Here is a 23,970-nt window from a genome sequence, read left to right on the forward strand (position 1 = left end):
GTCAATCTACTGCTGTTCCGTGCTGTTTCCTGACACACTTCCTGCCCTCTGCTGCTGCACTGTGGTCACAGATTGCACTGGGGAAGTGACCCCAGTGGCATCGAACAATGAGTCATTTGAACAGTACAATTTTCACAACCATGACACATTTACCTTAAAGTTTCGTTCCCTTTTCTTTCACCATTGCGACGCCACATCCACTGCTTATTCCCTCATCTATGAAGGCAAAATGACATTACTCAGGTGATACTTCCGCTCATCTCCAACCCCACTAGGGCCCATCACACCGTTCCCCGATATTCTTTCGCGGCAGCAGACTCTACGAAGCACATAACCGCATTGACAATACTCCCAACGGGTCGGGGCCGAGGCAGGAAGCTCATCAATCTTTAGTGCCAGTGATCTCACTCTTCCCTCCACCCGCAGAGACCCAGGCGAGCGTTTAAATCACCTCTGCTTTCTTCTCCTGCCGCCCCAGACCCTATACGCTCCATCACTCCAGCTCAGCCAGTAGATTCCTCCACTCTGGGCCGCCTGCCAAGTGGAAGGGAAAGTGCAGTGGAAAAGAGGGGGGGAAACTTATTCGGACTATTTCCCAGGGCGCCTTTTGTTGACTAAGACATGTTGTGGCTGTGTATTCAACAAGTTCCTATCTCAAATTGGCTAAATGGGATTGTCTCCTGGGATCGCAATGCGCAAGGGTACTGTGATATTCTTATATACAGCTGAAAATTGAATGGATCGGAGTATATGGGATTGGAAGGAAGGAACTGTGCCGACACTTTTACACTATATATGTCTTATTATTGATTGAAATGCATCCCTACAGTGTTGTTGGGGTGTATGGGCAGGGGTGTTTCAGTGGCGGCTGCTGGGTCAGGGGATCTATCAGACTTTTGCAAGTTCTGAATCTGTTTCCCCAACAATCCTCAACTAGCTAGTAGCTAGTATCACTGCTCTCGCTAGAATTAAAGTAGGATTATACTACTTATTGTACCAAAACAAGTACGATTTTTTGTTTGAAAAAATAAATAAAAGCTCTGACGGACAGCAGTAGCAGCTCTCTCTGGCTGTCTTTGATTTGTATGTTTTTTTTCGGGCGGCACTCAACTAGAGGGCATCACATCTGGCTTCTGACTGAGCCAATCTAGCAATCCTGCATTTTCCATAATAAGCCTCTCAAAGCTATGATTGTATTTCCCATAGGACTTCAAAGCAGCTCAAAGACCTATGGCAGGGAGATCACATTGAAGACCGCACTGGGACAGCTGATGAACAAGTGATCGTCTCATGAAATGGAGCACATTATTGCAGACTTTTAATTCTAAATACAGTAATTGTAAAGAAAAGAAAAGAAAAGAAAAAATGTTTAGGGTTGTAGTCAATGAGGAACTGCCCCTGGCGTGTGTTATGGACAACAAACACTGGTGCATTTATTGAGGGTATTTTGAATGCTCTGAGATACCGTGCCGAGATCCTGAGGCCTATTGTTGTACCATCGATCTACAACCATCACGTTAAGGATCTAGGCACAACTCCTGGGGGCTCATTTATAAAGCTCACATACGGACAAAAGGAGTCCAAAACCTGAATGGGGGAGTGGTATCATGCTGTAAAGAGCTTTGAGTGCCTAAAGCAGGTAGAAAGGAGCTATATAAATGTGACCACTATTCTGACGGAACTTAAATCTGAAAGGACGTCTCAAAAAGAGGATTCAAAGGGTTTAAGGCTTCTTTTGAAAGTAAGTAAAAGATTCATTATGAGTTTTGTTCAATGTAAGGCAATTATTTATGTAAGATTTCATTCATTTAACCATGTTGCAATAAGCCTTGGGTTGAAGCTGAAAACATCCCAGTTCTTGCATAGCCAGCATACTCACCGGTCATGTCACCCGCCCAAGTCACACCAGCCTGGTTTTACGAGACCCTCGTACTGCAGCCACTGAGATCAAGCCCAGACGTGCATGTAGGGAAGTGATCATTGACCGGACTTTACGGATGGCTAAGGCCAGGCTAAAGTCACACAGGTTTGATGGAATTGAGAGGAACGACAGACCAAATATATAAGTGACATCACATTTATTAAGAATAAAACGTTTTAAAATGGTAAAACACACACTCACATATTAACACCAACATCTGCCCAAATGAAAAATACAAAAAAAACCAAAACAATTATGAAAACTTGTGCAGTAAAAACAGTTGGGCTTTGGTTACCTTGAACCTTGAGCTACACTGTTGATTATTTGGTTTAGAGGTTGTCACTGTTGGCAGTTTTAAATTAAACCTTTTAAAGCCAAACTTTGAGGTGTGGGGTCCCTAGTAGGATGTGTTAATATTTTAGATTTTGTTTCTAAAACAAGTCATTCATTTTGAGAGACCATAGCATAATGATACATACCATGTAGCATTTGGAAACATTAAGGTTACGGTTAAGGTATTTATCATTTTACGACAACTGTACAACAACATTTTTATAACCGCTTACCAGAGGCTGAAACTAATAATAATAGTAATCGGCTCATGATGAAAATCCGATGGGTACAAGAAATCTGCTCCCCGACAATGGGCACACGCATGCCATGTATTGGCTAATTAAATAATAATAATATTTTATCATCTTTGATTGGGAGGATTTTTGATTAAGATAGTTTTTGATATAGCCAACATGTATTGATTACACATTGATATTACTGACAGGAGCTCATCATTATCCTTTCCTTTTCACACACAAATTGCATAGACTAAAAGGAGAGGTGGCCACTATTCACTATTCTGTGATGATTACCGATTACCTATGACAACCCACTGCTGTGTTCTTTCACTGATGGTCCTTGGTCTGAAAACTGTAGAAAGAACGGTTGAGTGAATATTGAGACAATATTAAGAGCCCTTCAGCCCACACTGAAGATGTATGATGCTACAAGTTGATAGTAGCATCTATTTGCGACATTGCTTTGAACCGATGACAGTTTACACCAATGCACCCAGACAGCGCTTCTATCGTGCTCTATTTTTGCCTTGCCTTTGCATTTCCAGATCCTCCAACTTGTTTTGTTTCTGGCTGGCTGCCTTTAAATATTGATGACAGTATTGCAGATGTAGTGTTTTTTGGAAGACGGAAGACATATGAAACTTCTGACAACGGTGGCGCAGGTCGCAGAGCGAGTTGTCTTGTGATTGGGGGGGTCGTACAGTGTCTGCATACACCGGTGTATGACTGACCATGTGAGTGGGGGAGTGGTTCCTTGCTGTAAAGAGCTTTGAACCATTCTGACGGAACTTAAAGGATCTGTATCATGCTATTTTAGCCATCCCAAAGTAAAGTACAGGCATTTGTATGATGTATTGTACCTCTACCGCTATGGAGAACTATTTTTTGTGAGAGTATTTTCTGGGGGTATTTTGCAAACCCGGAAGACAAGACGCTTCGATTCAGTTAACTCCGCCCCCTCTCTCCGAGGGGATCTGCCCATGCACACGAGCGATCGCGATGTCGTCACATCCGTTGGCCGTGGTAGGCGTTTCACATTTTCATATTTGCTCAGTAAAAGATTCATTAGGAGTTTTGCTCAATGTAAGGTGATCATTTATGTATGATTTCATTCAGGTTGGAAATTAATTTAACAATGTTGTAATAAGCCTTGGGTTGAAAAAAAAAAAAAAGAAAAATTTGTAGAGCAGTCTGAAGAGAACTACACATACTAAATAAGAAACATATTTTCTACATGAATTGGATTTTTAAATGAATGTTTTAATGGTAACATGCCTGATATCGTCATTTTCTTTTGTGAAAGATACCAACCAATACCTGTCCTCGTGGAGAAATGTTCCAATAATGCATTTTGTAACAACATTTTAGGGCTCATTTTCTCCAAATGAGTTTTCCATTATACTCTTGCAATCATATCTCCACTCTAGTAGCCCACAGACCCCACATTGTCAGTATTTTGAGAAGATAAAACATACAGTCCAGTTTTACACTCACCTTCAGTGTCTCGCCATACACTCACATCAATTATCAAGCTCTTAGCATTACTTTGCCATTAGACTTTTATACAGGACATGCGAAAAGCAGAGTATTCATTCAGAATGAGAGGAAGGAGCACAGTGAAACAACTTCTGTTCACATGAACTTGCTAATCCCTTTCACACCCGATCAGAAAGTCCAAAAACTTTGAGCAGAACACCTGGTATTGGAAGCAAAGCAGGGATGGAGGAGGGAAGTTACAGGAGGAGGGCAGAGAGGAGGTATTCACTGTAAATGCAGCGCTGGAGAAACGACTGATTGAGAGGCCAAGTTTGCATACAGCACATACTTCCAGATTAGTTTCATGTCTTTGATATCGTATTTCTGCTTGTCTATTGAGAGGGGCACCGTGCCATATTAACATGAAATGGTTACAATATAGAAGAAATTATTCGAGAGGACTTGAAAGATATCGAAGACTTTTGCAGTGGGCACTTTTTAATGCCACATCGTCATAAAAGTTTAAGTTGTTCACTGATGTCTCAGCAGAGCGTCCAGTTCCTCTGGGGATCCTGGCTCTAATGGGCACATTTTTATTATTCATTGTCTCTTTTCATCCTTGAATCACTCGAACGCTCGAGAACAGAAGAAATAACAGCAGCTCTTAAACTCTTTGTCACAATGAGAACTCGTACTCAACTCTTACAATGGGGACGTCTTTAACAATATCTCAAATTGTCTCGAGAGTAGTTGGTTTTGGCCTGTGCATTAGAGAATGAACAATGGACGGGAAACTATAGAGAATATAAGATAAGATAAGCCTTTATTTATCGCACAATTTATACATTTACTTGTTACATCAACTCAACACTGTGCAACATAGACAGGAAATGTGCAAACAATTAAATAGTAAATAGAGGTATCTTATACACAATGAATAAAAAAGCTTTAAGGGGCAAAAAGTATAAATAATAGAAATACAAATTACAACAGATAAAATGTAGAATATCAAAATGTCTGCATTGGCAGTGCAAAGAGAGAAGATACAAGTCAAGGTTCCTTTTCATTTTTATGTTGAGAAATAAGCCATAATACATTTAGTAGGCTTCATTAACCAGAGAGACTGAGTGATGGTACTTTTCAGTTTTCTGCAACTAAAACACAGTTCAGATTTGTATGCTGATTACTCAATAAACGCTGAGTAACTATTTGAAATCCTTTTTTGGCACTAGGATTAGTTCAGGGCATTACTCATGGGGAATGCAACTGCTATTTGGAACACTATGGACACCTGAAAGCTTTAAAATGGATTCTATACAGTAAAGAACAATCAAACATAAAATGTGATCTATGTTCCCTAGTTCTGTTCATTAAAATGAAACAAAGTTATTAATGTCAACATTTAGACCCACTTCAAATCAGTTTGACTTTTATGGGATGCAAAGCAAATCCCACCATGAGGTGTGATTCATTTTTATCTTACATTACCTTTACACCCAACCCCAAGGCACTTCTGACTTATGATATTTGGGACTAAGCACAAAGTGTTTCCTTACATTCATATAGGAAACAAGAATACTTAAAAAGTGGGTACTAAGCTTTTTCCAGGTATTTGGTAACACTGTCAAACACATCTTCATCACTGTCTTACACTGTTGTTTAGAAAATGCAATATTGTTCTGAAACAGCTGAAATAAAATATCCAGTTGTTTCAATCCTGGTCCTCTGAGTGAACAAAGATGAGTCCCTCCCAACCCCCTTCCTCTGGCTTTCCTTAGCTGTGAAATGTTTCAATAAAGAGTCAAACTTTTTTTTTTTTAAATCCCCTTATCACCACATTTGGCTGTAGTGAAGCTATGAGGAGTGTTTTCACGTCGCAATGAGAGTATTAAGCTTAGCAAGAGATCGAAGGGTGAGGAAAGCATTTCCTAGATGCGTAGGACCTCAGGAGGAGCTTTTTAGGAAAAGAAAGAGTTTTTGGGAGCTGTCGCAGCAATAGTGTTGAACAGCCACTGTTGAACATCCAAAGAAGAGAGTTTCATCATTTCTATCTTTACTGCTAAGTCAGTTATTACTCATTGACACATCTAAATAAAACCTGGAGGCACAATAAAACCAGCACCAGAAACACCCCTTCATGGTCCGTGTACCGTTCGTTCAATCAATTTTCAATTTGAAAACAACAATGAAATCACCCAAAAACGTGTGCTATAAGCATTTTTCATTTCATAAAATAAAACAAAATCACTCAAAATGGCACGTATTTTAATATTCCAATATGATACAAAAACGGAAAAATGACAATTGAAATCACGGGCTCAGAGCATCATTATTTGTTTTATTTAACGCGGAGATTGTGCAGATGTTCTATTTTCAGTTCTTTGTCCTGGGGTACTCTTTAGAATATGACTTCCTCCGAGATGGGATTGGTTATGCTGGAGCTAGCTGCAGCACTATGCTAGGTGGCCAACATGGCAGGCTGTAGATGGCACTACCTGGGGAGTGTAACTCGTGCGCTTCCCTGAGCTCTTTTCTCCTCCCTCCTCCACTAAACAATGAGTCTTGTGTCCACCTAGATGGGGACTCTACATTTGCTTAGAATCTGACATTCTGCGAGATGGATTGGACCTAGCACTTAAGCTACAATTACACACGGAGCTAAACGTACTGTGCCAAGTGGCCAGTGCCTCGTTCAGAAAAATCACTTTGATATATGTATCTCTCACACATGGCTTGGCTTGCACTTTTTAACTTCATGAAACTGATTCTTCACAAGACAGCCCTCCACTTCTCCTGCTCCAAGAATGTACAAAACACAAACTGAATGTCATTTTTGTACACAAAACTTCAGAATCACAAATGAATCCGCTGTTTTACTTAAGCTCTCCTTGGGGCTATGGAACTGGTCAGCTGGAGGGGTGTTCCAGGTGAGTACACAAATGTTGAGTTACTATGTGAACAAAAACTCGAACATCAAAGTGGAAGAGAGGCTCATGGGACAGCACGACCTACGCACCCCAGGTTGTGCCACCTTCCCAGCCTGTGAACGAGGCACTGGCCACATGGCACAGTATATTTAGCTCTGTGCGTAATTGTAGCTTAAGTGCTAGGTCCAATCCATCTCGCAGAATGTCAGATTCTAAGCAAATGTAGAGAGTCCCCATCTAGGTGGACACAAGACTCATTGTTTAGTGGAGGAGGGAGGAGAAAGGAGCTCAGGGAAGCGCACGAGTTACGCTCCCCAGGTAGTGCCATCTACAGCCTGCTACGGGCGCGTTGGCCACCTAGCATAGCGCTGTAATTAGCTCCGTGCATAACCAGTCCCTTGACTTGAAAATAGAACATCTGTACAATCTCCGTGTTAGTTTTTCCCTATTGGAAAGACGAGCCCACTGTTTCAGGCAGGACCTTAATGTGAAGCTACAGCTGAACTTCCGGCTACACGCAAATCGATAAAACAAATACAGCACGCTCTGAGCCTGTGATTTCAATTGTCATTTTTCCGTTTTTGGATCATATTGAAATATTAAAATACTTGCCATTTTGAGTGATTTTGTTTCATTTTTACGAAATGAAAAATGCTTATAGCACACGTTTCTTGGTAATTTCATTGTTGTTTTCAAATTGAAAATTGATTGAACGAACGGACCCTTCATAAATCCCCTACTTGGTTTCACTGTCGGCCCTGATTAAGACCTCCTAGACCTTCAATAATTTCTCATTTTAGGAATAACTATATATATTTGGACAGCACATATGGATTAGAATGGACAAACAGCTTCATATAAGTTGATGAGCAGTTACCCTCTTGCCTCACAGCAAGAAGGTCCCGGGTTCGATTCTCGGATTGTGTGGGCCTTTCTGTGTGGAGTTTGCCTGTTTCTCTCCCCGTGTCATCGACCAAAATCATGCACAACTGGTCAATCCTCCAGCCAGATGATTCCCATCAGGAATGCTCCTTACAGGTTGCTCCTGCGGCATTGATGGATGGGTCAATCTCATGAACAAGCTTATGATGGCACTGAGCATGGTGCCCCATGCAGCTGCAGTGCGTGAGAGTGGAAAGTTGTGTGTCATCTGGCCCATCTAAAGGTGAAGCCGATTGGCATCGGTGTGTTTGTCTATGCGTAAACCGCGAATGGTGTAACACGGTGGTGGTGATAGAGGCTAAGTGTGCCCCTGATATTGACGCTTTGCATGGGTTACGCGGGTTCACAGCGCCATCTGTGGCCTGACATCAGAAGTGAGCGGCACTGCTATAGGATGGAGTCGCAGAGCAAAATCTTTAGCATCTGTGTTGTTTTCTGTCGATGCAGCTATGGTTTCTGGTAATTAATGTCAAATTCAGTTGTCGTTGGAAGTAGGACACCTTTTCGGAGCACACTGTACTTGCTGCAGTTTAAGATAGTTCGCTTAAAAATGGTCAGACTTTCTTCCTCGCTGGACTCGGTGCTCACTTTACACTGGTTGGACAAGTCATCTCACATCTTACAATGGTGAAGGTAAGAAGACTTACATTTTACGTCATAGAAACAATATAAATGTTTTTTATCAATGTTTATAAGTGGTCCGGCTCGACATTAGCACTAGCCAAACAGCTAAATGCGACAATTAGCAGCACATTTGCCTTCTAATTTCTCGACTGTAACTCTAAAATGTTTAACATTTACACTGACATAATGAACACATGAATCACAAATCTAACTGCAATGCTTGACATAAAAATTGGGATAGGTATTGTTCCAAAATGGAGCAGATCTAATAGCATATCCCTCACTATCAGACGTCTTCAAATACTCCCTCTTGTGCATCATTAATATACAATCAATTCAAAGCATCAAAGAACTGTAATTGCATATGAAATATTAAATCTGAAATGAAACACAGACTGGAGTTCTTTATAAAAGTACATGATTGAGTTGTTTGTGTGGGATTTGTTGTGTTTTGCCAGGATTGGAGAAGACAAATCCAGACCCTTCTTCATACATCGACAGAGAACAACACAGATGCTCTGCGAAGATTTTGCTCTGCGTGCAATTCAATCCTATGGCGCCACTGCTCACTTCTGACGTCTGGCCACAGATGGCGCTGTGAACCAATGTGACCCATGTCAATACAACTTTTGGCCCTGTCACTTCTATCCATTTTATTTGCCTTGAGAATTTTCATAACTGTTTGTGATTGTTGAGTGCATTCATCCTAAAGCTTGTGCAGACTCGGTCACCCAGTCACTTGGGGACTCGGTGCAGCGACTCCAGCAGATTTAGCCTGATGTACCTATGCTTGTTATTGGATGACTTTGATAACTATTTACCCAGAGTCATTGTGTTGCTGTTGTAATCGAGCAAAAATAGTTTTGTTTATGTTGTAAATTCAGACATTTATGAGAAAAACACTGTGCATCTAGCATTTGTATCAATTTCATGAACTTTTCATGAAGTTTTTCTGGCATTTCTGCGACAGTGATGCTAAAATGTGACTCTGTAAGTTGTGAAATGTGCCAATAAACTTGTCCCTGTGAAGAATTGGGACACAACAAATATGTTTAAGTTTAAGTTTAATGGTTTTGTATAGCTCAATATCACAACAGAGGTTGCCTCACAGGGCTGCACCGAACATTAAGGCAATAAAACAGAGCAATAAATATGACAATTAAAAGTTCAGGTGAATCCAGGCAAATATAATGTCCAATAAGTGTCGGCAGCAGGTGGCGACGAGCGGCGCGGGCGTCCCCTGGCCTTAAACTCTCCAGCACGGCAAGGAAAAACTCAAAAACCCGGCAGGAGAAAAGAGAAACCTTGGGGAGAACCACAGAAGGAGAGATCCACTCCCATGGACGGACAGGCTATAGAGACCCAGGCCGAAGGATCCCTCAGACGGGCCAAGATCACAGACCGCCCAGTCCTCAGATTCCAGAATGCAGGGTTCCTCCGTTCAGCCGGGTTCCTCCGTTCGATCTAGACGGGCACTCCCGAGGGAGAGTGGGACAGGAGACACCATGTGAATAGTAATGAACAGACTACAGATAAATTAAATATTGTATCACAATAAGACAAAGTCTGCAGTATGAAGAAGAGGATAGCGCTCAGTGGACTGTACTTCCCACAGTTCCTCCTAAGGCAGCTTTACTTCAGGCTGTGGGTTAGAGCTTTACCTAACTGACTGATTATAAGCTAATTCGAAGAGGTACGTTTTGAGCCTAGTCTTAAATATAGGGACTGTGTCTGCTTCTTTAACGTGGGCTGGGAGTTTATTCCATAAGACCGGAGCTTGGTAGCTAAAGGCTCTGCCCCCTGCAGTGATTTTGGAGACTCGAGGAATCACTAGTAGCCCTGAGTTTTGAGAGCGGAGAGCTCTGGTTGGCTGATATGGAACGATAGCGTCTTGGAGATAGAGCGGAGCTAAACCCTTTATGGATTTAAATGTGAGGAGCAGGATTTTAAATTTTATTCTAAACTCAACAGGAAAGTTAGGAATGAGTTTGGACACATTTTAATTTAGCGGCTTCCTCTTTCATTGTAATCAAAGAGATCAGGTATAAGGCCGGTAAGTTCCATAAAGGCGGCATAAAAATCCTTGAGTCGAGCCCCATTCGATATGTCAGACCACAGCACTGAAGATTAGTTCCAGTCAGGTAGGAGGATGCTATCCAGCGTCTTCAGGATCTCCACAGTGGCACAGATTGGGATATGTTCAAGGACCCTGCGTGCTCTTACTGTATATTACTTTCTGTGAGGAATTTAGTCTCATCTGCCACCTGACAGACTTTCTTACGGAAAGACCTCAACATGTGAAGGTCAACAGCAGCTTGCCCGATGTCCTTCCTTCCACTGGATCGCCTCAGGGGTGTGTCCTCTCACCCCTGCTCTTTGTGCTGTACACTATTGAGTGCAAAAGTCCAGTGGTACCGTATTTTACTGACTGGTGTGAGTCCTCTGTTTTTCAAAACCAATGTTTCAAAGACAAAGGAGATGAACATTGATTTAAGGACCACTCGCAGCCAGTGGAAGTGGTGTACCGGTGTAAATATCTGGGCATCATTATTGATGAACACAACAAGGATGTTTCATTCATGTTTTGTTGAGTTTGTTTGTACCTTTTCATGTATGTGTTGTTTGGTGCACTACCCTTGAAAAACAGGAAGCACTTGTAAAGAATAGCGCACACTTGTGGGAAAAGTGCAGGAGATGTAACGACCTTCATGACATGTTTAAGACTCCTCAGAACACTGGCCATCCTCTATGGCAGGGGTGTCGAACTCGTTTGGGTCGTTGGCCGAAATTCAGCCCCTGAAGTTGCTCCCATCCGTCCCCAGATTCACTGTCCACAATGGTATAGGACAAATAGATTCATGAACTCTTTTATTCCAGTGGCCATTGGTAGTTTAAACAACACTTTGTTATTCTATTGAAACAAACTTTTACTCATTGTTATTGTGGATGTGTTGGATGCCTGTCAAATCGCCCATCAGGGATAATAAAGACACTTTGAAACTACAACCTTGAAGCCTCATGTAATATGCAATGTCCTCTTGTGCTAGATGCCCTTCCTCTTTCAACATGCCACAGGACCCGGGTGCTTCAACCAAGGACAAACTGACACAGTCCTTCATTGTGGTCAACATAAATTGACAGGCTCAAGAGTCCTCAGACAAACACTGCCATGAATAACTTTGTGTGAATATAATGGAGACACAGTTTGAAGCAGTGCTTGGGCCTCTGCATTGGCTTCCTGTTGCTCAGAGAGTAGACTTTAAAACAGTTCTGCTTCTATACAAGTCTCTTGATATAGCACCAAAGCACATCTCTGATAGGAACCATCTGAGGCTCTGAGAACCTCAGGCGGCACAGGAACTTCACAGCTCGATGGTCAAGGGTTCATTTTCCACCTGGACAGGGCCTTTCTGTTTGAAGTTTGCATATTTTCTGTCTGTGTAGGTTTCCTCCGGGCACTTCGGTTCCCCCTACCACTAAAAACATGTACAATAGGTGAATCCTCCATCCAGGTGATTCTGACCATCAGCCTGGCTCCACATCTGGAGATGGGTCCACTGCTCCTTACGGGTTGCCCCAGCTGCATCGAAGGATGGGTCAAATGCAGATTACACATTTCCCTATGGAGACAATAAAGTATATCTTAACCTCATGAAGTGATCTTCTGCTGGTTCCCAGAGTTTGGACTAAACACAGTGAGGCTGCACTTAAGCTTTTACGGCTAAAATCTGGAATAGTTTTCCAAAAAATGTAAGGTAATTTCTGAGTCTGGGAAAGCTTAAGAATAGGTTTAAAACTATTTTTATTTGAGGGTTCCTTTGGCAGCTGTATACATTTTGTTTTGTTTTTACTGTTTATGTCAGATTTGATCCTTTTAATTTGGTATCACATTCTGACCACAATAGCTAAGAAGAAGCTTCTGGGTATAAGCGAAACGTCCTCAACTCAACTTCACTACATTAATCTTTCAATGTTTATTTATTTATTATCTTGTTTTGTTACACGTTGTTTATAATTGCGTTTGTTAGTTTTGTCTTTTGTCTTTTGTCTGTCTTGTTTTTATATACATAAAATCGCCCTGGCTTTGCCTTATCCTGAGAATAAAAACCTAAAACCTGTAGAGGAACCTCACAGCCCTCTCTGTATTAACATGTTTCGCCGCATCCCGCTCATGATCTGACGGGGACCGCGGAGCCTGCTGCAGCGCACACACCTGCGCAAAGAGGGGGACGAAACGCAGGCGCTCGCGTTATCTCAGGCTCGCTCAGACAAAGCCAATTCCACCAACACTAAACCCCGCATACATCCACCTCCATCTCCTCTCCCTCCGTCCCTCCTTTGCTCTCTCTCTCTCTCTCTCTCTCCCACATGTATGCGCGCGGCTGCAAACTCTCGTGTACGTGTTTCCCACGCAGCCAGGCGCGCGCACCTCCAGCCTGCTGTAGCCGTGCGCTGGAGGAGGCTTTGACAGCGGCTCCCGTACGGTTCTTATGTCGCTCTCTCTCTCTCTCACTCTCCACTTTGCTTTTTACGCATAAACCTTGCTCCTCCTCGTCTTCATCCCTTGCATTTCCCCCACTTATACCACGCGCGCTTTTTTCCCCTCTCTCTTTCATTCCAACTCAGTGCCTTGGCTGAGAATACCTCGTCCAGCTCGGATGCGAAAGGCACGAACCCGGAGTGGGGTGACGATTTGGTCGAAAGTCGTTGCGCAGCGTCTCTGGAGACATGGGCACGAACTTTGAACGTGTTTGACAAGCGGAGACGTTGTTTTTTTTCTTTTTTTTGGTGTTGTTTTGTTTGTGGTGTCGAATTGAAGTTGAACATTGAGATCAGGTGAATTCGCCTTGGCAAAAAAAAAAAAGGAAACATCACCGCGAAGGGGAACACGGGGCTCACGCGTGCGCCCGAGTGGACTGTGCTTACCCAGGAGAGCGCGAGCATACGGATGAGCCAGCATGGGTAAGAAAGAGCTTTTTTGTTTCCAAATTCATATCTCACATTGTAGTGTGGTCACGCGGAGTCTTCTCTCTCCCTCAGAACCCTGCTATTACTGCGCAACTGGCTGCATGCCTTTATAACTGGTAGCATTCGCTTAAAATAATAGTTTTCTCTCCGCGCACTTTTTTCCCCCCTTCTCCCTTTCCTTTTCCCAGGTATGCGTGAAATTGCTTGTTGTGGGGCGGGGATGCGTGTGACAGCGCAAAAAGGAAGAGACACGAGCCACACAAATCCAATCCCCCTTTCTTTTTTTTTTGGTGGGCAAATATATACCACTGCAAAGCTTTTTGACTTAAGCGGTCTGTCTCGCTTAAACGGCGCGTAAAATCCCAATACAATACCGCTATTAGTCACTTGTGCGCGCCTAAGCCCCATGTGACAAGTTTATTCCCCGGGGCCTGACCTTATATGCCTGGAAACTCGGCAATATCCCTCAACCCCCTTCGCCTTTTACCATTCTGCTTTCTATAATGTCTTTTCCCCCCCCCTTCTTTTCCACGGGTGTGCGTTGCTTTCAACTGACAGCTTTCCTCCGGTCCCTTTAGTTCCATCCCACACCATGCCTGCTACCACCTCCGTTATATATCTTTTTGACTTCCAAAAAAGCTAAACGTGGGCCATAGCTGCTTTAGACATTTTTACAATCCCACACTTGACTTCGGTAGCGCAGCGTGTTCGGATCGCGCGCGTTTCAATGTTGGATCTCTAACCATGTTGCTTTGCCAAGTTCGCCGTTTACTCCAATGAACGCAAGTGTTGTGATAATGGATCCAAGTTAATATGCCCCTTAGGGAAATTGGGAGTTGGATTCGGTGCCATTGGCCGCATGCAACGTTTAGATATTGAGAGCTGGAAGATGGTGCGCTAAAGGCGAGACGCTGCAGGTGAATTGGAGAAGAAAAAAAAAAGATCAATCAGTTTAAACTTGTAGAATGGATTCGTTTTATGTATTGCAAGTTGTTGTGTAAATAGGGCATTGTATGTGTGATAAAAAGTCCGAAATATAGCCTTAATTGGTGACTAAATCTGAATAATGGATGGAGCCAGGTTTAAATGAGTTCATTCTATTGACCCGTTAGATGCAAAGACCTTTTTTGGGGTGGATTTTTGGATACCTTATAGACTGAACAAATGGAAAACTATATCTTGTGCTGGTTGCTATTTTTATTTAAGTACTTTGTTTTTATTTTTGTGCATACTCTCAGTCATCCATGATTTTTTCCATTGCAGTAGGGATTGTCAAAAATGTTCAGCTTTATATTTTGTATTTGTCAGTTACATGGCATTGCTTTCCAGGAAAAGTGTGTTGCTCTGGGGATCACACTGGCCAAAAATGAGGACAGCTCATGTGTAAAACTGGGACTAATCATTGGTTTTGGAGGAATCCATGGGGACTCAAAACTGATACTGTTCCGGGTAAACTGGGACATCTGGTCACCCAACCAAGTCCTGTTGCCAATATTAGAAAATCTCTACTACATGAAATACGTCTTTATACTGTAGTGTACAATATTTGCTTATTAGTTTTAATTAAATGATCAACAATACAAAGAGGTTGCAGAAACTGTAACACAAATAGTTACATGAAACCTACTTTCAATTTAACTGAAACACTTTATGTCAACATTAAGTGTTAATATGGATATTAAGTTCATGTTGCATCAAAATTGTTTGACTAATTTGTTGCAGCAATTGCAATATTTCCATTCCATTTCACGTCTTGGATCATGCACGCTAAGCTATGAGGGAAACGTGTGTTCAAATGAGAAAACATGTGTCCAGGCATCTGCAGAAAGAGTGCAAGTGTTTTGTGAGTGCTGATTAGGTAAAATGTGGAATTGAGTGTCTTTTATTTTAGCCTTGGAATCATTCAAGACGGCATACCAGTAGGTGAGCGGCATAGCAAGGAGCAGAATGATCCGTCTCTATAAGCTGCAAGAATACGCTGCCTACACATCTGTTCAAAGGGGCTTTCTAAGTGATGCCAATTAGCTATTTCAGCTAAAAGCGCTATAATTAGTCGCTAATCCAAATATGTGTTGTGGGGAAATGGTGTTTCGCTGGTAAATCCGCGTGTGAAATCAATTTTGGGAAAGTGGAAAAGTGCGCTAAATGGTCCATGTGGGAAGACCAGCGTTTGTGTTGTACGAGTGGGATGAAACTGCATATTTGGTCAGGGGGTGCTGAGCAATAACAAGTCCCCGGAAAATGCTTTATTCTGTGCCTATTTTATATTTAAAATGAAAGAGAATAACAGCTCTCAAGAGAAAAATGAAATGGATAGATCTCTCATTGCTAAGTCCCTCCAGACATTTACACAACATGGCATAGAAAGCACCTGCGCTTGATTTATAGCAGCAAATCACTTTGCAAATGTGTTTCTTTGCTTGGGATTTAGGGCAAAATTGCCACTTCCTTGGTGAATAAATAGGATGAATAATTACTGTTTGCAAACAAGTTGAATTAAAGCCACACTGCGTAGAATGTTATCCAATAAATACAATTGAAATACAAGCATTTCTTTTGACAGATATTTTCATCATTGAAAAATACCTCATAAATGTCCATGTGCGTTTGCTGTGAGCGGCTCACCTCAACCAAGACATGGCTGTAACTTTACCGGTAGTGGATACGTCTCCAGCTCATCGCCATGGACATGTTGACTAAACTCAGTAGAATTAGAGATTTAAATGGGTTAGGTTCTCATGCAAATCCATTCTTTGATAACTCACTAAATAAAAAGTATACCGTGTCAAGCTGTATACTAGTTTTTTTTCCGAATAAACAGATAAGGTTTGGCCACAAAATAAGAATTGCATAGGACAACAAAAAATGTTCACCTAGGAGGTCATTTATTAAGTGTTTTAACTCTTACAAACACTTGCACTTTACAAGAGCTGGCGTATTTATCTCGTCTATTTGAACTACGCAAGAAATGATTACGTTGGAGAAGCAAGTATAAACTTTTGCACAGAACACGATGTATGCAGTTTGCACCGATGCGGCGTTCTAAACGTTTTCAAATGTTTGTATCTGGCTCATTTACAAAGACAGAATGATAACGGGGTTGTTTTGATGGCAGGCGGGATTATAAAAACAGTGCACATTAGCTGCGACATTGTTTCACTTGGCTCTACATTGAACTGCAGTTCACAGCCACTGTCCATTAAAAGGCTCCACGAGTCTGTCCCACGTCCTTTTAAAGTCCTTATTTCTTACAGACACAACAGACATAAATCACAGGCAGCATCAGTAGGCCATTTCTTCAAAGCCAAGAGGATTGATTTGCTATAATAAGATTTTTTTTATTTTTTATAATTGTTGATTGTGAACATCTATCATTTATCCATCATAATCAGCTGCAACACGCCCACAAAATAGCTCGTGCTTATTTTTAGTACTCGCAATTTCGCACCTGGCTTAGTAAATGACTCCCATAGACTGACTGACCGCAGAGACAGATTTGCCTGGATGCCTGAAGACTTGTGTCATTGCTCTGGCCCTTAATACCCATTGTCATAAGTGCTTTGGCCTAATAGCAAAGTAGACTAGAGCACCGAGCCAACAGTAGACTAGAGCACCGAGCCCCCCCCGAGGCTCCCAATGTAAAAACCTAATGTCCGCCACTTAATTTCAAGGGAAGCCTTAGAGAGGTACCTGTGTGTCCCATTTGAAATGTATTCATCACTCATGGACACAGAGCAAAGGCAAATTGAGGGCAACCAGGTCAGTCCTTGGGTAGACAAATGTCCCTTAGGAAATGAAAAAATAAAATAAAATGCTAATTGTTACCCTCATCCAGCTTGATGTTTTAGACCATGCATCATGGCTTAGTGGCGGCAGTAATATTTGTCATTGCCACAGATTTCTAGTTTTGTAGCACTCACAAATAGTTTAATAATAATAATAATAATGAATAATAATTTAATTTAATTTAAATTTAATGTGTTTTCTTAAGCCATCAGTTAAGTGGTTAAAAAACAAACTATTTCTACTGTAGATACTTTATTTTCTTGTGTTAGTTAATGTTTATAACACTAAAGGTAAGAGGCATTCCAAGTCATGAAGGTCCTGAAGGTCATGAAGTATGGGCGATTTTGATCATTTTGGCTCAAATCAAACTTCAAAATCCAATGGATTTGGATTTAACATCTAATAACAAATCGCTACAAAGTTAAAAAAAATATCTCTATATATTTTGAATGCTCCAGTCTATGTACAAAATTACTGGGACATGAGTTGCTTTTCCACACAAATAAAATAATATTTTTTGGTTTATTTTTGATTGTCTGTCAGTGGTTCCCCTGTAATGCCCCAGCCCCTGTATACTCAGATTTGCCCCTGCTCTCAAAGTAGATTCCGCACAGACTTCAGTCCCGCTGTCACTGGGCTCTTTGTGGCTGCGTATAATAACCACTAAATGCTGTTTTGTGTGAACGCCTTTAAACACCGTTCCAAGGTTTTTGTCAATAATCCAGCTCTTGCCACGTTGTAGTATTGGAGGCTGCCTGTCTGCGCTGTAGATACAGTCCATTGTTTCGAACATTATCCTGGCCTTAATAAATATCTGTGATCTTCATGTCTTCACTCACTGTAGAAAACTTTTAATGCACCCAAAGAAACACATTTCCTCCTGCCTTTTCGCACTGTATTGACTAAATGGAAAAATGGTCAAATTGGCACCTGCTTAAGGCAGTCAAAGCACTTTACATCAAGGAACCACTCACCCATTCACACTCTCATTGGCGTGTCTTGACCCGCTCTACTCTCTGCGCCACCGTCGCCCCTGAATTATATTAATTAGAAGTGCTGCGTACTCAATGATACACAAGAGCTCCCTTTAAACAGAAAAAAATGCAGATCACTCATTACTATAACGTATTTTGCAAAGAAATGCATACTCACACGCTGGAAGGATGAATCTCCTCCAAAAATATTTTTGTCTCAGTTGTCAGAATTTTTACCACTGGAAAAGCTGACTTTTGAAAAATATAACCAGACCCAAACCTTTCATGAACTATGGGACCCATTACTTTCAAGCATGGAAGATTCCTTTAGAAAAGTGTCTATGGGCTAAGACCCTTATTATTCATCATTTGTAACAAAATTGTGTCATCTGCTCAGGAATATGTGTGTAAATGTACCTTTGGATGTTACTTAAGTAGGAATTAGATGGCATAAATGATGGTTGCTGCTTTATACCTGTATTAATACTGTTACAGTACACATGTTTCATATCGATGTCGCGATGACCAAAACTCTCTAAGTTGATCTCCCTTAAATGAAATTTCAATTAGGATGACAAATTTCAACTCAATTGAAAAGAAAAGGAAAAATCTCTCGCACACTGTATACTTGCAACACCAGTGTTCTTTTATTAATGCAACGTTTCGGCCAGTGGCCTTCGTCAGGCAAAATGTTTTTTGTGAATGAGAAGCCACTGGCCGAAGGCCACTGGCCGAAACGTTGCATTAATAAAAGGTGGTGTTGCAAGTATACAGCGTGCGAGAGATTTTTCCTTTTCTATATTTGGCCTTTATGCCTTCTCTTACGCACCTGTTTAAAACAAAGGAGATGTGCGAACTTAACCTTCTTTAACTCAATTGAAAAGAAAAGAAATAAACAAAAAGAAAGAAATCAAGAAAGAAAGTGGAATAAAATAATGGAATGAAACTGGAGAGAAAAACAGTAATTATTAATATTACTAACATAATAATGATATAATGATAATAATAATGGTGTAAAGAGGGAAAAAAAGAAGAAATTAAAGCCGCAAGCGGCGATGAAGGCCCTCGCCCTTGGGGACTCGTCCCTTGCAACCGCCCCCGCTCGCTCTCGTCCCTTGCGGCCACCTCCGCTCGCTCTCGTCCCTTGCGGCCACTTCCGCTCGTTGTTATCCCTTGCTACCACTTTTGCTCACTCTCACGCCTTACGACCACCTCTGTTTGCTGTGGTCCCTTGCGACCAATCCTCATCACACTGATTTAAGTTGTATTACAGTTTATTATATGCGAAAGTCCCTTTAAGTTGCATTACAGTGCATTTTATGCGAAAGTCCCTTTAAGTTGCATTACAGTTCATTTTATGCGAAAGTCCCTTTAAGTTGCTTTACAGTGCATTATATGCGAAAGTCCCTTTAAGTTGCATTACAGTTCATTTTATGCAAAAGTCCCTTTAAGTTGCATTACAGTTCATTTTATGCGAAAGTCCCTTTAAGTTGCATTACAGTTCATTTTATGCGAAAGTCCCTTTAAGTTGCATTACAGTTCATTTTATGCGAAAGTCCCTTTAAGTTGCATTACAGTTCATTTTATGCGAAAGTCCCTTTAAGTTGCATTACAGTTCATTTTATGCGAAAGTCCCTTTAAGTTGCATTACAGTACATTATATGCGAAAGTCCCTTTAAGTTGCATTACAGTACATTATATGCGAAAGTCCCTTTAAGTTGCATTACAGTGCATTTATGCGAAAGTCCCTTTAAGTTGCATTATAGTGCTATTGTGAAAATCTCTATGTAGTTGCATAATTGTGTTGTAGTTGCAAAAATCCCTATTTTGTTGCAGAAACTGTAAAAACTGTTGAAATCACTGACAGACTTCACTGTATCAGAAATCCTAATAAAATGCCGGCAAGAAAAGAAAAGCATTAGAGAAGTGTCACAGCCATATTTGAACTGGCAACCTCCTACACCAAAGACAAGCACACTATCCCTGAGCTATAGCTCCTTGGTTACTATGGCCTGATCTGGGCTACTTTGCTGTAAATTATCGGGCAGTGTTGCCTCAATTGTTTCCCTATCCCCCTATTTCTGTCTCTTTCGTGGCTTATATTTAGAAAGCGTTTTTCATGAGGGTGGGACTATAGGCGCAGTGAAGAAAAAGAATACAGAAAGAAAAAGAAACATGGTCAGAATTGATCCAGCACTCTTATGGTTAAAATCCCAACACTCAAGCTATGACACTACACAGGCACAGCAAATCTGGTGAAATGCCCCGGACTCATGTGTTTTATGCTGTGACAATGTGTGCAGCAGTCCATGTAAAAGGTGAAAGCAATAGGAAAGTGTCAAGGCTGTGTTTGGACTCGCAACCTCCTTCACTTGAAACATGGGCCTGATGACAGCTTGTCTTAATTAAATTCCCAGGCCGAAATTTGGTCCCAGCAACACACTTGAGGAGAGGGGTCATTTCCCCTTTTTTATTGAGTGTGGGACCATAGGTGGTGATTCATGTTCTTCCTGGAAGGTGGTCAGTCCAATAGAAAAAGGAAATAGAAAAGAGTCAAGGTTGGGATTTGATCCAGCAACCTCCTGTACATTAATCCAGCTCTCTACCAATGGAGCTAAGGCTGAGTGAATGGCACAGCGGATGTAAAATTAATGTCAGGAAAGACCCCGCACTTGTGTGTTTGCAGGAAACGGATTTACAGTTTAGAAAATAATATATTCTATCATTATTTAATTAGGGTAAATTCCTGGCTGCCCAAATAATTGTTGAGAAGGGGTTTCAGCCCTGCAGCACCCTCGATATTGAAGCAATGATTTGGTGAGACCCATGTAGTATGAGGAACACGCACACAGACGGACAGGAAACAGACAAACTGAAGTTCCTGTGACTGTACAGTTGAAAAAAACGTGAATTTGGAGGCAAAACGTCCAAATTAAAGCTTCTGTCTGGGACAGAGGGGTAGTATAAGTACATACGAGTCCAAAAGTGTGGCTTTTGTGAAGAAAGGGAGAAATTTGGAAAATTGGCGAATTTCAGGACACAGAGGCCTCTGACAGAGGCCAGTATGCAGCCAGGCTAAGACCTCTGGCTATTTTCACGGAGGATGGGCGGGCCACTTACAAGCCACTTTCAAGCCACTTTCAAGCCAAGATGGCCGCCTCCCTGTGCGAGTGGGCGTGGCGCTCCAAGTGAGTTTTGGGGTTGTCCTGATGTCCCCTCTCACTGTGGCGAGTGATTCGGGCGTACGCCCAAAAACGCCCCTATTTTTTTGAATTGGGGTCCGCTTCCAGAGGGCGCTGTGGAGCCATTTTGTTGTGGGCGTGTCCCATTCGTCCAATATCATAAATTTTTTCGCTGCCTCATTGCCTCCGCCAATTTTGGTGAGTTTTCGCCCACGTTCAGCGGGTCAAATACGCGATCATTTCCGGAGAAAAAAAATAATAATAAGAAACCACCCAAAAACAATAGTCCCTTGCCGCGACTGCGTCCGGCTCGGGCCTAAATATCAAGAGAACGAAGCAAGATAGAGGCATGGTGTAATACATTATTTTGTTTGTTATGATGAGTAGAAGACATCTGGAAAGTTTCGCGGAAATCGGACAAAATAAATTTTTCAGGGTATAGGCAGGGGGCGCTATAGTGATGTGCACCGTGGAGTAATTGATCTCTATGGAATCAGACCGTAAGTGGCCTTCTGTCAGCCAAGTATGATCCAGACTGGATAGAGCGCGCGCCTGCGAGGTGGTGTCAAATTTACATGACAAAACGTGTTTTTGGGGGGGGCGCCATTCGAAACGGGGGGGTCTGAGTGAAAAAAAAGTCAGGTATTTTTTGTAGCCCCGTGTCAGGAGAGTCTGTTTAAACAGGTATGGGCTTATTCTGCTGAAAAACCAGGGACTAGTTTGTTGACAAACAAGACAGGTCCATACAGATTACCAATGAAAAGTCAAAGTCACGCCCACATCTTAGAAAATATGACATGACTATAATGTATTTTTTGGTTTGCAAAAGTGTCTAGAACATACTGGCATCATTGTATAAAAAAGATTCAAAAGTGCAGTTTTCAAGGTATGGCTAGGGGGCGCTATACATGGAGCAGGCTACACATTAATGGCTTCATTCTGTTCAGTTTCAGGTGGCGCATGAGTGACATGAATATGAGCTCTGTGGGCTTATGCCTGTGAGCGTGAGCTTTCTTGGAAACAACGCGAAATCTATGTGTTTTTTGACGCGGCGTTACGCGGAGACGGTGAAACTTTTTTGAGAAACGCTGGGCAAATATTGAATTTCAATATGTCTAGACGCGCTGTGCCAAATGTGAGCTAAATCCGATGAAAAACCAGGGACTAGTTCGTTAAAACGTAAAATTAGTTTAGACGATGTCCGGGTTTCAAGCCAAGATGGCCGCCTCCCTGTGCGAGTGGGCGTGGCGCTCCAAGTGAGTTTTGGGGTTGTCCTGATGTCCCCTCTCACTGTGGCGAGTGATTCGGGCGTACGCCCAAAAACGCCCCTATTTTTTTGAATTGGGGTCCGCTTCCAGAGGGCGCTGTGGAGCCATTTTGTTGTGGGCGTGTCCCATTCGTCCAATATCATAAATTTTTTCGCTGCCTCATTGCCTCCGCCAATTTTGGTGAGTTTTCGCCCACGTTCAGCGGGTCAAAAACGCGATCATTTCCGGAGAAAAATAATAATAATAAGAAACCACCCAAAAACAATAGTCCCTTGCCGCGACTGCGTCCGGCTCGGGCCTAAAAAACAACGACCATGACATCCCTATGATTATTACTGCTATTCATAATGCTAAGTGTAACAATGCATTTTTTTTACACTCAATAATCCATGTAATGTTGTCACATCAAATTAATGCGAGTCATTGGCCTCAATTTAAGTCTCAAATCACAAACAGCAAGTCCTAAGTCAAGTGAAGTCTTTTAGGAGCATTGGCCAAGTGGGTGTAGTCAGACCAGAAAAGTCCTTTGCTCTGTTTGTTTGTTCTGGATCAGAAGCTGACTTTTGTTTTCGTTTGGTGCAGTTCGTATTCAGACTGTACTTTTTGCAAGAGAACTGTATTTTGTAAACGCATACACGTGTGTGACAATCGAGGCTTCCATTGGACAGCAAGGACCACAACAAATGAAACAAAAATTTAAATCTGACGCTTACTATGATAATAAAAGAAACGTGAGAGGCTAAACCACTTACCATTAACCTCAGCTTCGGAGTAGCCGGAGGAGGTGTTTTTTGCGGATGAAGGGTCGTCTGCTGAGCTGTTTGTTTCCATTATGTCCACGGGACAAACTGCAGGTCTTGATCCTCCACTCTTCGTTAATGCGTCTCGTACTTTTATATAAGTTTGGCGAAGTTTTTTCAGCTTTGACGACCGCGGCTGATCAGGAGACACTCGAAGCCCCTCTCCTTCATTTTCTCGCTAAACACAAACGCATTTTCGTGTGCAGGGCTGCCAACTCTCACGCTTTCACCGTGAGACACACGCATTTGAGTGCCTTCACACGCTCTCACGCCACACTCCTCACGCTCAACCAAAAAATGTCCCTGACTTTTTGCAGTGAGCGGCTGCAGAAGCTTTATTTTGTCTGTGTGCCTGCAGTGTCCACGGCTCCTCTGGCGTGTGTGTGTCTGTCGGCGGTGATAGTTATGTGTTGGTCGTGAATGATTCGGCTCTTTTGAACGATCTTTACAGAGAACGATATGAAAAGTTCGCGGAGGTGAACGGCTCATTTTTTGTATTATTATTTTATTCCTTTTCGGAGGAGGTGCGT

At 42.0% G+C, this 23,970-nt stretch overlaps 1 protein-coding gene across 2 annotated transcripts in view; it reads left to right on the forward strand.

Moving 5' to 3' along the window:
- Positions 1 to 12,817: 12,817 nt before the first annotated feature.
- The window catches only part of lrrtm4l1 (leucine rich repeat transmembrane neuronal 4 like 1), a 177,135-nt gene continuing 165,982 nt past the window's right edge, over positions 12,818 to 23,970 (forward strand). The window contains exon 1 of one of the 2 annotated variants that reach the window (XR_013794247.1): positions 12,818 to 13,424. Coding sequence is in view for 1 of the 2 variants with exons in the window: in XM_079582610.1 (XP_079438736.1) it covers positions 13,421 to 13,424 (4 nt within the window). In the remaining variant the exon portion in view is untranslated. The remainder of the gene's footprint in view (positions 13,425 to 23,970) is intronic. The other variant, XM_079582610.1, reaches the window with a different exon arrangement.

This window comes from Gobius niger (assembly GCF_951799975.1).
Source record: "Gobius niger genome assembly, chromosome: 2".
NCBI classification, from domain to species: domain Eukaryota; kingdom Metazoa; phylum Chordata; class Actinopteri; order Gobiiformes; family Gobiidae; genus Gobius; species Gobius niger.